General features: G+C 37.6%; 1 protein-coding gene across 1 annotated transcript in view; it reads left to right on the forward strand.

Annotated features, from left to right (window-relative positions):
* cfap299 (cilia and flagella associated protein 299) overlaps positions 1-15,773 on the forward strand; it is a 46,637-nt gene extending 30,864 nt beyond the window's left edge. Inside the window, exons 4-6 of the mRNA XM_016561078.1 lie at positions 8,284-8,426; positions 13,213-13,342; positions 15,526-15,773. Coding sequence (XP_016416564.1) covers positions 8,284-8,426; positions 13,213-13,342; positions 15,526-15,648 — 396 coding nt within the window. The 3' untranslated portion in view covers positions 15,649-15,773. The remainder of the gene's footprint in view (positions 1-8,283; positions 8,427-13,212; positions 13,343-15,525) is intronic.
* Positions 15,774-15,991: the final 218 nt, after the last annotated feature.

Below are 15,991 nucleotides of genomic sequence, written 5' to 3' on the forward strand. Positions count from 1 at the left end.
AATGTCCCGGTGCTCCCGATGGCCAGTAGCTACATCGCTGGGTATGTTCAAGTAAGCTAGATGCCCAGATGCTGCGCAATTAGGCTTATTTAATATATCATGATGAGTCTCGAGTTCAGTATTTACACTAAATCTGCGCAGATTTGGCTTACATGAACTTCCTCAAGAAATTAATTAGTAAACCTAATTTACGAAAAGTAAATTATTAATCGCATCATATGACCCCTTTAAAATGTGAGATTTTTTGGAATATGTTAAAGGGGTCATATGATGCTATTTTAAAGATCATTATTTTGTGTATTTGGTGTAACAGAATATGTTGACATGCTTTAATGTTCAAAAAACACATTATTTTTCAAATATTGTACATGCACAGTGCTGTAGTGAAAAGCAAAGCATTTTCCAAGAAAAAGAAGAAGGAAAATAATTGCTTCTCAAGGGTGTTTGACAAGCGGCAGAGCGGACAACACCCTACTACCTCCTCACTGTTTTTTTTCTTTCTCACCCTCTCTTCCTCGCTCTCTCTTCTAGGAAAAAAGCTGGCTGCACCTGTGTGGGCTCTTTTTAACACCTCCCATGGCATTTCGTAATCACACTTCCCTCTGATCAAAGTGTCCAAGAACTGTCGTGAGCAGAGATATTAGATCTCACCTGAGATAAAGAAGTGTTTTCTTTTTTCAGAAGAGCTGAGAATAATGAACCACTGTTATAATAGACAGTTGAAGTGGCCCGGAGAACACTGTGATGATGATGAGCTTCTGCCCTGTCCCTGCTGATTGTTCTCTGTGTCAGACTGTAGGTGTGGCATTATATGTAAACAGTCAAATGCAGAAAAAAACATGCAAACGAACCTTCATGAGTCCGTAGTCTGCAGGGCAGAAGACCGTCCTGTGCAAGGCAGGAATGTTATCACATTGCATTTGGGACTGGCCCTCCTAATTACAGGAGGGTAAGTTTGGTTAGGCCAGAGGCACTGTGTAATTACTATGATTGCAATGCTTTAGACATAAATCTATCCTGGCCTGCAGTTCCTTTTGAAGAATGAGGCCCAGAAAAGACACACTGTGCGTTAACTATATTAAATGTGTACCTTGTATTGTTAAAGCGGACATAGGCAGAGCAGTTATGAATTTAATGACTGCTGAATAGTGGTGATTGACAGTTGCCCCCATAAGGACATTGTGTATGTATCAGTGTCTTTTGTAACGCAGAAAATGCAATACCATTTGATTATTGGATTTTACAGTGAGAAATGCATATTGGATATTAATTCAAAAGCTTTTTAATGTGCTATTAAACAGCTATGATTAGTCTGTCAAATATGAAATTAGTAGAAGCAAACTATCAATTGCAGCATATCCCCAGCTGCCTCGTTATTATAGGGTGACCATGTATCCTCTTTTACATGTCCTGATTTCAGAATTGTCTGGTCCAGGTTTTATCTGGCATCTTCCTGCATGCCTGCATGCCATTGGTCAATTAAGTACAATGCCTGCAAGCTATTGGTCAAACTACTTTTCAGTCATTGCCTTTAGCAAAAATAATGGGAAAACAAAGCCAAAACCCAGACATTTTTGACAATTTAGATAAAGTAAGACATATGTCAACATGAACTGTTATTGCAAGGTTGCAAACAGTTCATAATTGCTTTCTCATTATTTCTTTCTAGAGTGTGACCTCATCAGTAACACTTTACAAAAAGGTCCCATTAGCTAGTTAGTTAATCTATTAACTGACATGAATTAACAATGAACATTTGTTACATTATTTAATGATATTTGTTAATGTTATTAATGTTATTTTAATATCTTTGTTCATTGTTAGTTCATGTAGTTCAGGCCTATTAGATAATGTAATAAAATAGTACATTAAGATTAATAAATGCTTTAAATCCTTTTTTTAGTTCATGGTTAGTTCATGTTAACCAATGACGTTATCTAATGTTAACAAATGGAACCTTAGTGTTCCACTTTATCTCATGTCCAGCTAGGACAGGTAAGCAGCCAGAGACTCACCGCGCCTTCAAAATAATCCAACTGAGGTGCATAGACCAAAAAAGTTTCCCAAAGGTGAAGAGCTTGAAAAAAGTCTGCACACTCAAACATCAAAGAGACACAAGCGAGATGAAAGCAATATGAGCAATTTACTGAGTAAAAACAAGGCAAACGTTTCGGTCACATGTTGACCATTTTCAATGCCAAGCTAACAATCTCGGACAGGTAGAATCGTAAAAAGTCTGAAAATGTATAAGTTTAAATTACATCCAACACCACACTATATGAGCTTCATTTTTTGTTCTGCTCTCAGTTTAACACATCCTTCTTAAATAACAGGAAGGGAGTGCATTCCAAAATAAAGTTGTTTGTGGCCACCTTTTATGTCCAACCGAAGAATTCAGCAAACTTAATTTTTACACCAAGTTCCTGCTACATTCACGCAGGGGACACATGGCAGCTGTGAATGTGGTTTCAACCCGAGAACATTAAGTTTTAGTAATGTGACTCATTTATCATTCTACTCCATTCATAGAAATCTTGAGGTCGATTGCGTCAGACTTTCCTCCCAGTTCTTTGATTCAACACTAGTGGAAACCTTGTAATATTGTACCAAGTTAAAATCATAGCAACGGCCCTGCAGATGTCTGAGACAAAAAGATTAGTGTTTGCTACTGTTTGCATGCCCTTGTTTAACAAAAGTGATTTGTTAAGTAAATGTTCAACAAAGGTCTGGTTACCTAGCTGCAATCCACGGGAATACAGAGCCCAGTATATAGCATCATCCTCTGAAAAATCAAGGGGGAGGTTTAATGAAAGCAAGCCATGCGTCCTGCATACGATCAGATTCATAAAACTTTCCCATCTTGACAAATCCCAGGACTACAGCTGGTCATGTGCACCCTGAACCAGCAAGGACAGCATACGTATAGGTTGTAATCTTGCTGTTAAACTCCTTTACAAGTCTCTGGCATAACATCTGATTGATCTAAATGGGGAACTTGTGTTTTTAATGCAGGGAACAAAAAGGAATTCCCTTGAAAATGAACTGTAAAGTGTGCTCGCTCAGATGACTCAAATCTCAAGCCCTGCAGTATTTGTATGAAGAATATATGGAAGAGCGGTTAAGTTTGTTTTCCAATTTTGTCATTGTGAAATACACTTTCTTAATGAAACCATGGAAATGATGTTGTTTCAGAGTTTTTCATGCAGTGAATGGAGGAGCTTAGGAGTTTGTCAAGATTTGAGGTTTAGCATTTTTGCATCTGTTTGGTCAACTCTGGTTCACCTCTGCTTTGCTTCACTTCATGCGCTTGTGCAGGTGGTGTGCTTCAGTAATAAAGACAAGCTTTACAAACAATATTGTTTTCCTCTGTAGCCAAAGAGAATTCTTCATTAGTTTGCAAAAGGGATCCAGGTTCACACAAGGAAGCCTGATTTTCAATGCCTTCTTAAATAAAAGGTGTGTTATGTTAAACATTGTGATTGAGTGAGCTTTTATAAGCCCATCGAAAGATATGACTAATAAATCTGAAGTTCTTCACACTCAAAAAACAAAGAGCAGAGCACTGTGAAAATCTAAGTAGTCCATGACCTGTGATATTTTTTTCCTGTCTGTGTTTTTTACTATCCCACAATGTGTAAGAAACATAAAATGTTATGACTTAGGAAAAGGAAAGTGTCTGATAAAATTGATGAGCACTTAATCTATAAATGTCAATCTTTGGAAAGGTTTCTCACAGGTTCACATATATGAATCTCTAAGTCCCCAAGGGCAGTGCTGCTTTGCACATGTTTCAGATAAACTTAAATTTTCCCAAAAGTAACATGGAAACCAAAAGAATGTGGAAAATGGCTGTAGTGGTAGCAGCACTGCTGGGGAAAGCTGTCTGCATGGAGTCACATTGGTGTAGGAAATCTCAAAAGAGACCTAAACTCAGCTGATTTGTGTGCTGCCACTTTTGTTGACCCCAGGTGCTAGTTTTTTGAAGCTGTAATTCTCAACATAACTAAGCTGTGCCCATAATTTAAGACACTTTTCCCTAGACATTATATACACTGACTCTCATCAATATAGACCTCTGAACTTAGCATTCAAATGGATTTTACTCAATCTGGAACATTTTCCACCTGTTCCACAGGCATTTGGTTTTTGAAAGCTGTGCCTCTTGCAATTTATGCATGGTTTCTTTCTTTTTACAAATGAATGAGCATGCATATTTCTTCAGATTGTTTAATCATTGAATCAAAGTAAAACTTACCATACAGCTATAAAGAGCCCCTTAATAATCTATAATTAATGTGTTGCTTGGAAAATAGCTGATTAATTTTTAATGGCCAGTGACTAAGAAAAGATGCTTTTTGCCTCCATAATTGTGTAGTTACAGCATTTACCAGCAGGGGCTGTCTTAACCATGCTGCTAACCAACCAAATCTTGACCCCTTAAAGCCACCTATTTAGTGGTTTGGTCTCTACTTTCTAGCTTTCTGCCCAACTGATTGCTCGCTTGGCTTCCTCCACCCTTGGCAGCATCCACAGTTGTCAAGCCCCATCTCAGTCCTCAGAGTGGAACACCAGCTCTTTTCAGGGTGTTTTGTAGATGGCCAGAGGACACCTGCTCAGGCTCTGTTTATTTTCTTGCACAAACACCCAAGCAATGTGTTTATGATCGGAAAAGCCGAGCACATGAGTAAACATTTGCTTAAATCCCATCTCCCCTTCAACCTCCGTATAAACAACCTTATTTTGTCCTTTCCTCCTTTTTTTCTTTTTTGGGATTTTTTGACATACATTCTTTTCTTCTCACAACCACATATCTCGACACAATCCTATTTCTGTATTTCCCAAAAAGTCCTGTCACAGTTCCACCACCTGCTTTGAATTTGCTGTCCCACGGTAACCAGTTTTGATTACTTTCTTTTCTTTCCTTCTCTCAGTTTCTTCTTGCGAATATATATCAAACTATTTTTAAAACTCAGAAATTCTCAAAGTAAATCCAGATTTGAATGTCCAGCTGCCAAAATGAGCAACCAGACTTTCGGAATGGTTAAGTTGTACATTTTTGTTCCCCGTGCCAGGACATCTGTCTTCTGACACACCCTGTCATTATAAGAAAAAGGAAGCAGCATCTTTTGATTATTTTCATTCGTATTGCATACATTTTCACAGAAACTCTGCAAGTCTGTCATAGACATTAAAAAAGATGTTAAACACTGCCAAATTTATTCATTCATTTGTTGTAGCCACTCTGTGGTTGTGTCCTGTATTGAGATTTTTAAAACCATTTTTAAATGCACAGTGATTGTCAGCTATAGGCTGAGCAGGTTTGAAATGGTTAAGGGGGAAAAAAACTCTAAAAACCCCTAAACACTTCAGTTGTTCAAGAAGCACTATTAAACACATTAAACATTTTTACTTCTTCTGTGGTCCAAAGTTTAATGCATATGTTGGCAAATTTAAATCACATGTACAGAATTACAGCCTTCTTTTCATGCAGGCTAAGAAAATTCCTCAAGAAACGTGTGTTTATATATATATATATATATACAGGTGCATCTCAATAAATTAGAATGTCGTGGGATGTTTCCACAGTATTATATAATTAGTTCTATAATATATTTATTTAATTTTAATATTTCCCAACATATAATATATATATGTATATATACCTTTGTGTATTCAAGTGGGTGGTTATGTGAGTTCAGAGGTGGTGTAATATCTATGTTCTGACTGAAAAGAAAAAATGTGTATCACGTTGCCCATTTAGAGGATTTTTGTTTGAAGTCCTGTGACCCTATAGAGCACTTCCAGGCCCTCTTAGTTTTCTAATGGCCAAATGCGATTCTGGCTGATCCCAACAGAAGCAGAACACCTCAGCACATCTGGACTCACCGCTGCATCTATTACACAAGCCCCACTATGTGAAGTCACGTCCAAGGCAAATAAGCAACCCCCCCTCAAAGAACACCTAAAGAGGGACAAGGGTATGGGCTGCCAAAAAAAAGGACTCCGACCTCTAGCATTCCTCTCATCCAGGTCATGTTTTCATTACCCCGACAAATTTACACAGTTGTTAGTGATGGCCTGGGATTCCTCCTATAGCACAGCCCACCAATAATAAACAGAGGCCAGCTGACACCCTCAGACACCTGCAAGCCTCCCTGACAGTGCAGGATTGTTCCCAGGCGGAGAGCACCAAGAGGCCCTGCTTTCCTCTAAAAGTGTTATCCATTCGAGAGGGTGCAACCATACCACCCTGACACACACGTCCGAGCCTTGAAAGAAATGCGTCATTGGTAAATCCTACCAGAGGAAACATGCTCATGAACCAGCCAGACCGGTGATAAAAGAGTGTGTTCTCTTCTTTCAGTGCCACAGTGCTCAAGAGTGGGTTTGTGAGAGTAACTTGCTTTCTTGAGTCATCACTCCTGTCAAAACAGATGCAACACACTTTTTTTTAGATGTACTGCAGTGCAGAATTGCTGATTTTGAGTTAGACTACTAAATTCATATTTAGAGATGCATCAAAAATTTCTGTAAAGATGATTATTTTCATTAAAATGTATATTCTTGCAGTACTGTTCAAAAGTTTGTGGTCAGTAAGATGGTCAGTAAGGTTTTTTTTTTTTTTTTAAGAAATTAATACTTTTATACAGCTAGGATGCATTAGATTGATCAAAAGCCTAAAAAAAGGTGTCACCGTTTTCACAAAAATATTAAGCAGCACAGCTCTTTTCAACGCTGATGAATTTTGCTTGAGCACCAAATAAAATGATTTCTGAAGGATCATGTGACACTGATGACTGAAGTAATGGCTGCAGAAAATTAAGCCTGTCCATCACAGGAATAAATTACTAAAATATATTAAGTTAAAATATATTAAAATGAATAAAAAACTTTTATTTTAAATTGTAATAATATTTCACAATATTATTGTTTTTACTGTATTTTTGATCAAATAAATGCATCCTTTGTGACACATCAGAGTTCCAAACGTTTGGGTATTGCTTGCTATTTTGTCTAAGTAAATTATAAAAAAATGAAAGTTAAAATAAATTGTTTAGTAAAATAAATAAAAAAATCTAATATCAAAAATAGGCATGGTGCCAAAACATTGTGTATCCCTATTAATGTTGATTGTATGAAGATTGTAGTTTTGTGTCGTTTTGGCGAAGTAGACTTCTACAAATAGTTTGCAATATCAGTACAGTTCATTCGTTACTGACATAGTCTGTAAGTAATGTTTTCTCGTAAGAGGCTGTTTCTTTATCAGATACAGTAAAAGGGGAACTTCTTGAAGGTACAACACCTGTTCTGTTGGACTACGGGAAACAGTCAGTTCCACAGATCTGTTTTTATCACTTGGCCTGTGGACTTATGAGGGCGAGAGGAAACCTTTCTGCCGTTGTATGACTGTGGGCTAGAGGGTTTTGATTCCTCTTCTGCAATCGAAAGACGATCTCCAATCCTTGCTCTGCCCACTGTAATTCCTCACCTTTGCCTGATGATTTCTTTTCAAGCCTGACGGGGGAGCGCAAAAGCCACAGATAAGGTAGCTGGATCAGCCCCTGGCCAGCTGTGAACCCGATAGCATCTGTTTAAAGCATGTAAAGGAGGACAGTTCCTTTTCAAGTCTGCAGTGCTAGTTATCTCACTTTTATCCTGCACATGTAAGGGAAATCCACAGATGGCCAGGGATCTGATAGAAATACAAATGTGATATCATTGACTATGCTATCAAAAAGGATGATTTCACAAAAGAAGTGTGACTCTGTCTCTCGCTGTCTCTTAGAGGTAAACAGACAAGCCAAAACAAAGATCCTCTTCACAGCAGATGTGGTTGGAAGTTATTCTTTCATCATTAGCATCCAGACAAAACAACTGCTGACTGAACTCCGAAATGTGCAGCGTTCCTGTCTTCCATTCTAAAAGAGACTTTTTGTTGAAATCTGATTCATGATATGTACTGTTACACAATTTTATTAAAGGAAACAAAGATCCTCTTCACAGCCGATGTGGTTGGAAGTTATTCTTTCATCATTAGCATCCAGACAAAACAACTGCTGACTGAACTCCGAAATGTGCAGCGTTCCTGTCTTCCATTCTAAAAGAGACTTTTTGTTGAAATCTGATTCATGATATGTACTGTTACACAATTTTATTAAAGGTGCATTTGTAACAGAATCTTCCCTATTGCAATGATTTATATCTCTCCTTTGTCTAGTTTGTCAGTATAGCATACTGCACTCCAGATTATTTATACAGTATGTCCTCCTGTTTTTCTTGCAGTCCATCATTTTCATAAGGGACCGAAATTCTCACGGACAGGAAATATCTGGGTATATAGACTACTCCCACCGACTAAAATCTGAAGACTTTGAACCATATTTCAGCGGAAAGAAAAGGCTTATGCCAAAACCAACTGACTTAAGGTAAGCCTACATATATTATGACCCATCCATGATGATTTCCGGTTACTATTGTTTTAGTAGATGTGCTACTGAACATCTCAAAGTTAGATGTTCTCAGATTAATGTGCATGCATCCTTTGATCCCTGAAGCATTTGTCTTTCTAAAAAGGATATCCTCTCCAAAATATCAATATGCAAGTAATACAGTGAAAGCAAAACAGACTTCCTGTTCATAATGGAGGAAGAGGAGGCATCTTTTTGCCCTGGACAGTGCATTAAAGCGGAGTGTGTATGTTATGAATGATGTCTTTTTCATCCTCTAATATTAATATTAGTCAAATAGTGATCCTCTGTAAACCAAGTTAGGAAGTCATAGCCAAAAAGAAAGCATCACTGATCTTCATAGAGATTTCCTTTAAGAGCAGTTTGTTTGAGATTCATTTGAGATGAATAAAAGCAAGCATTTGAAATATATTACAGGATAAATATACTACACTATTTAAAAAGTTTGGGGTCAGTGCCATTTTTTAGGAGAAATGTATGCTTATTCAACAAAGATGCATCACAATGACAGTAATTTTGTAACATTTTTAATGTTACAGAAATGTCTGTTTCAAATAAATGGTGTTCTTTAAACTTTCTGTTCATCAAAGAATCTTGAAAACAAAAAACACTGTAAGAACACTTAAGCAGAAGGCATTAGGTAGCACTACAATTTTTCAACTGATAAAAATAAAGAAACGTTATTTTATAATCAAATCAACATATTAGGATGATTTCTGAAGGATCATGTGATACTGAAGACTGGAGTAATGGCTGCTGAAAACTCAGCTGTGCCCTTACCGGAATAAATTACATTTATATTAACATTGAAAATGTATTTACAATTATAATAAAATTCACAATAGCACTGTTTTTTATTACTGTACTTTTATCAAACATAAAACATATTTTAAAAACATAAAAAAACATCTAAACCCATACTTTTGAATGACATAGTGTAGATGTACATATATTTATTAAAAAAAACAAATATGATGAACCCCAAATAAATATTGTAAAATAAACAATATGTAAACAGTAAAACAGCAATACATATATGTAAGATTAAACTAAATGTAATAATAATGGATTTTTAAGACATTTAAAGCTGGTATGTCCAGTATGCAAGTATAGCCAGGCATGTTTGTGTTTGTATATCCACATCTTAACTGCCACAGCACATGATCTAATCAGGGTAAGTAAAGGAAGTACACTACAGCATAAGCATTCTCATTTCCTGTTACTGTCAGCCCCATCTCTCTTTCTCTCCCTATTTCTCTTTTAGTCCCTCTCTCTCTCTCTCTCTCTCTCTGTTCTCTCTTTCCTCCACCATCCTTCTCACGGGAACAATAACAGGCAGTGCTTGTGGTTGCCACTAAGATGGAGCAGATGCTGTGTTCTTCCCGTACAGATGCATGAATCCACACTACAGCTGACAGACTTTGACTGCCTCACCACAAAAATAAAAAGTACAAAAGTCATGGCCACCAGCTGAGGACAATCACCAAACCTTTAGTAATACAGAAGGAAAGTCATAGCTGGAAAGGTGGATAGATAGATAATTTACCCTCTTTATAGAAGGCTGATTTCTTTGGTTGTATTGACTCAAAGCAGCACCTTTACAGATTTCTCACTAATTCTAGGTTACCAGCCAGACTATTCTCTTTCTCCTTGATCCATAGAGTTACAGCTGGTGGATTTTTAAAACACTCTTAAAACTCTCCATCAGGCTTTAGTTTGGTAACCATGGAGCACTGAAGTATACACAAACATCCTTTTCTCTGTCAGTGTTGTGTAGTGTAATGGTAAAGACGCAGACCTGTTATTAACGGCACAATAATTGTTTCCACAAAGCCCAGGTCTTTCACACTTTTGTAAGTTAGTGTGGGTGGGGTGCCATTCAGCTGCGCTATGAATATAAAGCATTTCATGTTACCGGGTGACATCTCTGCAGGGACAAAAAGGGACCAAAAGTGGCAAAGAATATGTTCAAATCACATGTGTTGCGGCACTCATGCGTTTTCAATCACAAAACGAATAGACCAAATGCTCAGAAAGCCCAGCTGGTCTTCGAGCTTCCTCTGACTTGAAAATGTAAAGGCTTTGGAGCATTTTCCTGCCCATCTTTTCATGCTCTCTGTTAAAATATCTCACATCTGTCCTGTTTCTTCGACCAAAAGTAAGTGGTTCACCATTGCATAAAAGTGGTCAACCCAAAAATGCTAATTGCTATATGGCGTTTCAGTATAAATAGACACAGAAAATGCTGTCAAACCTTATTTTGAAAAGGAGGAAGTGAATATGCATCCTTACTTCTAAGTCCCTCACAAAGTTTTACATTTTGTATATGTTATAAACCATATGGAGAGAAGAAAGGTGAAGACTTTCTATTTTTTGTGAAGAGCAATCTATATAGGACTAGAAAGTTTGATCCGAAGGCAAACAGAGCAAGAGCTAAACTTGTCATTTCATGCATCACTGTATTTCTCCACAGAATCTGGCTCTTTGTGAGGGTCTGCCATGTTTACCGTGATGGCACTCACTCCGATGGCAACCAAAGGAAGTCTTTCCTGTGATGTAAAAGGGCAAGCTCAGACCCTGTGAGAATGTTTAACTCAGACCATTACTTTTTGTTTACGTCTTATTAGCCAGTCTTTTCATTTCAAGCTCTCTTTTGTTTGCTTTGGTGACCAGCACCATGGTTTCTGATCACCTTGACAGGAAATACTGTAGCGGACAGGGAAGTGTGAGGTGTCTTTCCATCATGCGTTCTCTCTCTTACACACAGAGCCATATGTACTAAATTATGATAAACTGGAGTTCTTTCAAGATGGTACAGCCATAGGATGGGCCTGCAGAGCACTGAAAAAAATGGGCTTAAATCGCTTTTGTTTTTTCTTACATTGGGTGTGTAAAGAAGAGCTGGTCCAAAGCAGCCATCTTCCGGTGGTTTTAGGACTCAGAACATATGTGTAATTTGTTTAAATATTTGACACCACAATGACATTAATCCATGATTTAGTTAATAGACATATTAGTTATTTATTAGATAGTTAAATGTCCAAATGTCCAAGTGTCTTTATACTGCACCAGGGATTGCTACTGAACTAAATCCTCCATAGCTTGAAATCAACTGAAGGAGGATCGTGTCCCAAAAGGCAATGATTTATATCCTTGAGGTTAAGGTCATAACTTCTTATAAACAGCATCTGTAAAATGTTTTAGTAGTAGCATTGCAGCAGTGCAAAATGTCTAAAGCTTTGGCTGACGTCCACAGTGTTATCATGACAGAGAATGAAATGCTCTTGCATCCATGTGCCTCTCCCTTGGACTTATAAAGAGCCTCTCCCTAAAGTCCAGCTTTGTTCTTGGACCACAAACTACTGCTTGGGAAAAGCTGAGGTCCATTTGAGCAACCCTCGCTCCCTCCGAGTGTGACATTTGGAATTGGTGTTTCTGCAAAGCAGTTGTCTTCCAGCAGTTGAGCTTGTGATGAGAACCACTAACACGGGCCAGACAGTCTCTTTTTTTCATTATTGCTCATTGCGTGCGTTAATTACATTTAGATCTATTCCCACTGCCATTTTGAGTGGCCTGCTGGGTCTCAATCTTTACATTGATCAGTGCAGACAGAGGAATTTTTTGGTTGTAGCTGTGAGAAAGTGTTTTTTTCCCTTTAGCCTGGAATGTCTTGAAAGCTTTGTAGAAGCTCATGTGTGAACATAGATTTTTGAAGCTGGACATTTATTCTTGAACATATTCAAATAAATATCCAAGAGTCTCTGTGTTCAGTTAGAGGAAAACTGATATGTTAGTGAAACGTCTGTCCAACAAGCATGCCAAAGGCTAAAACAGTAAAAATATACAGAAAAAGCAGAAAAGGCACTGGTAATTTTCTGCTAGGACATTATCTGTTACGTTTATGGACATTTCCTTTAACCCTAAAACAACACAATGCAATGTGTAATTCAGGTAAAACACCTGTGAAAAATCAATACAGAATTTTTTTCTTATTTACACAGTACATTGTGCCCTGTTTTTTCTTAGAGTGACAAAATATACAAATCTTAAACATGTTTTACATTTACAGTACACAGTGTTTTAGTCCTTAGTTCGTTAAAAAGTAAAACCCTGCATTTCTGATACTTTCTCACACAGAAAAATCCTGATGTCTTGTAATTTGTGCTTAATACATTTAATAGCTGTACCTTTAATACATTTCCTCATTAGATTTACTCTCTACAGTTAAAAAATAATGGTGCTTTGTTTCCTTTCCTGTAATTGAATACGTTCTCCAGCCATTGAAGTTGTTTTCAGTCATTTTCCATAAAGGTGTTTTAGAAAGCAACCCTCACTTGTAATTTTGTGGATGTCAAGAGCATAATTGTTCTCTTGTCTTCCACTTGTATCAATAGTGTAGAACTAGAATAGAGAAACAAAATGAATGGCACTGATTCTAAAACATTGAACACATTGAATTCCTTATACAACTTAACACCTGGCTTTCCAAGCTCACCTTTTATCAAACTGGGAACAAATGTGTTATTTCATCTTTTTTGTCAAAAGCACACAAGACACAACCTGACATTTTGTCAGGTGAAAAAACTTTTCTTTCTTTCTTTTTTTTTAACTGTAGTTTATATACTACATTATATTCACTAAAGCCATTCATCCATCACTGTAGAGTTTTTGTCAACACCTTTGAAGCATGCATTTTATTATTTTTAGACCATTATAAACTTATTAACCCTAACTTTATCTTCAGCTTCTACAACTGGGGAACACAGGTGGCCAAACATAATGCCAGCTCAAACTATGAGGTAATCACAGAGAATCCAAGCGGCCTGCTCTTCAAGTGCAAGAACGACAGGAAAATCTTGAATGTTGACCCAGAGGTGAGTATGTTTGATCTCAGCAGACTGGTGAACAGAGAGTGCTGACCTCTCTCAGCTCTCATTTAACATCCATGAGTTAAACACCTGAACTATGTTAAGCTGAGTATTTGTTTAATGAATAACTCAAGACCGAAATACGATTTACAAAGGAACTAGTATCATTTCCAATACTACTCCTTTTCGATGCAGTGCCTAATCAGTTGATTATGGCAGATAATCATGCAGAAATGTTCATGCATTTTCAAGTCTTTTTGAAACCCTTCTGTCGTTATATCAAAAAGCTTCCGTGTGAAGTGGAAAGATAGTATTGTTGCACCTGGGTAGCATTATTGTTCCAATCTCTGGAAATATCCATCAGAGTGGGTTAGAAGGAACCGCGAAATTTGGTCCTGGAACCTGTGCCACTGTTTTTTGCCTGTGTGCCCAGGAGCTATGAGTGCATGCTATTTTGGAAAAGAGGCAACGCTGCAGACTGGCCTCTTTGAACACAAACTCACCCAGGCTGCCTCGTTGAGGGCGAGATGGCAGAGGCGGGTGGCCAAAATGCCAGCTCAAACTATGAGGTAATCACAGAGAATCCAAGCGGCCTGCTCTTCAAGTGCAAGAACGACAGGAAAATCTTGAATGTTGACCCAGAGGTGAGTATGTTTGATCTCAGCAGACAGTGGTGAACAGAGAGTGCTGACTTCTCTCAGCTCTCATTTAACATCCATGAGTTAAACACCTGAACTATGTTAAGCTGAGTATTTGTTTAATGAATAACTCAAGACCGAAATACGATTTACAAAGGAACTAGTATCATTTCCAATACTACTCCTTTTCGATGCAGTGCCTAATCAGTTGATTATGGCAGATAATCATGCAGAAATGTTCATGCATTTTCAAGTCTTTTTGAAACCCTTCTGTCGTTATATCAAAAAGCTTCCGTGTGAAGTGGAAAGATAGTATTGTTGCACCTGGGTAGCATTATTGTTCCAATCTCTGGAAATATCCATCAGAGTGGGTTAGAAGGAACCGCGAAATTTGGTCCTGGAACCTGTGCCACTGTTTTTTGCCTGTGTGCCCAGGAGCTATGAGTGCATGCTATTTTGGAAAAGAGGCAACGCTGCAGACTGGCCTCTTTGAACACAAACTCACCCAGGCTGCCTCGTTGAGGGCGAGATGGCAGAGGCGAGTATTGCCTGTGGTCGAGCACACCCCGACCAGGCCGGCTATTAAAAACGAGGGGAGGCTAAGGAACCCAGACACTGAAACCGCCCGAGCACCCAGAATCCAACCTCAGGCCCCCACCAGGCATGACCTCATTGCCCATGTGGATGCATTCCTTCATACAAACTGGCGGAATTGTGACATATTAAACCCTGAATTTGATTTGTTTGTTTGTTTTATCGCCCCGTTAGATATAGCCAATGTTGTGAACGTTTCAAAATTATAAACCCAAATTCTTCTTCTTTGGGTTATGTTCGCATTTGATGAAAATATGTTGGTTATCCCTCCGAAGTAGCAGTTGGTGGTTTAGTTTGATAACCAGTCCTTATAAATCAACAGCTAATGCATTTCGTTTGCTTTATTTGATTTTTTTGGGAATGTTCAGCATATGTTTGCATTTATCCTTGCTCTAAACAAAATATGTATGTTAGCCCAGACAAAATGTACAGTAAATACATAGAATGAATGTAAACCTAAATCTTCTGACAGTTACCCTTTAATAACAGATCCCAGCTGGCTTAGGATCTTATTTATTCTTGGTGGAGGCACCCTATGGAGTCCATATTTTAAAGTCACACCCAGACTGATGTTTAAACATCAAATCACATTTAAGCTGCATTTATACATGTATTTTTCATCTACTTTAGTAATAGAAATAGAAATGTAACTACATTATTGAATATATTAATTGAATATCATTAAATAAGTAACACAATGTCTGTATAAGATCAGTAGAGTTGACAATATGCAGTGAATAATGTTTGTCTCCTCTAAGTAGAACTTGTATGTACCAGATTTAGACTTTAGCAAAGTAGTTTTCATCCATTATGGGAAAAAAACAGTTATGAAGTACTTTCTTCTGTTGCAATAAATTTGATCTGACATACCAAAAACTATCCAATAATTAAAACTGTTCACATTTTTTAAACACTTCAATCAGTTTAATCCTAATTATTATATCTCTAACCCAACAGGCAACACCTGGCGATAGCTCCATCCGAACTCCTGTCCAATGTGACCTATATGTGCATGTTGTCATTTATGACCACGTCACCAGAAAACCCGCAACCAGTTCCCGTGCACCGCTCTCCAATTAAATGTATTAAAAAGCACTTGGAGCCTCTAATTTCATCTACATTAAAGCAGTTTTAATCTTAAATATTTCTGACTTCATATTGTGCACATCTGGATGCGTAGAATGGCATAGCACTGCATTTTGATCTTTAGGGCCAATAGTCATTTAATAGTGTCTGAATAAAAAATACTGATTTCTTTTATGTCTTGTTATTTTTATTTTTTAATAATCACTGTGGCCATTTTAAAATATTTATGATCTACAATCACACATTTGAGGCACTTAGTGGCATGACTCTCAGAGATTGTCTGATGATGCAGTCACTTACTTGGAAACCTGAGTTTTGTATTGTACTCTTATCTAAA

Source organism: Sinocyclocheilus rhinocerous, unplaced genomic scaffold, assembly GCF_001515625.1.
Source record: "Sinocyclocheilus rhinocerous isolate Xijiao unplaced genomic scaffold, SAMN03320098_v1.1 scaffold468, whole genome shotgun sequence".
Lineage (NCBI taxonomy): Eukaryota > Metazoa > Chordata > Actinopteri > Cypriniformes > Cyprinidae > Sinocyclocheilus > Sinocyclocheilus rhinocerous.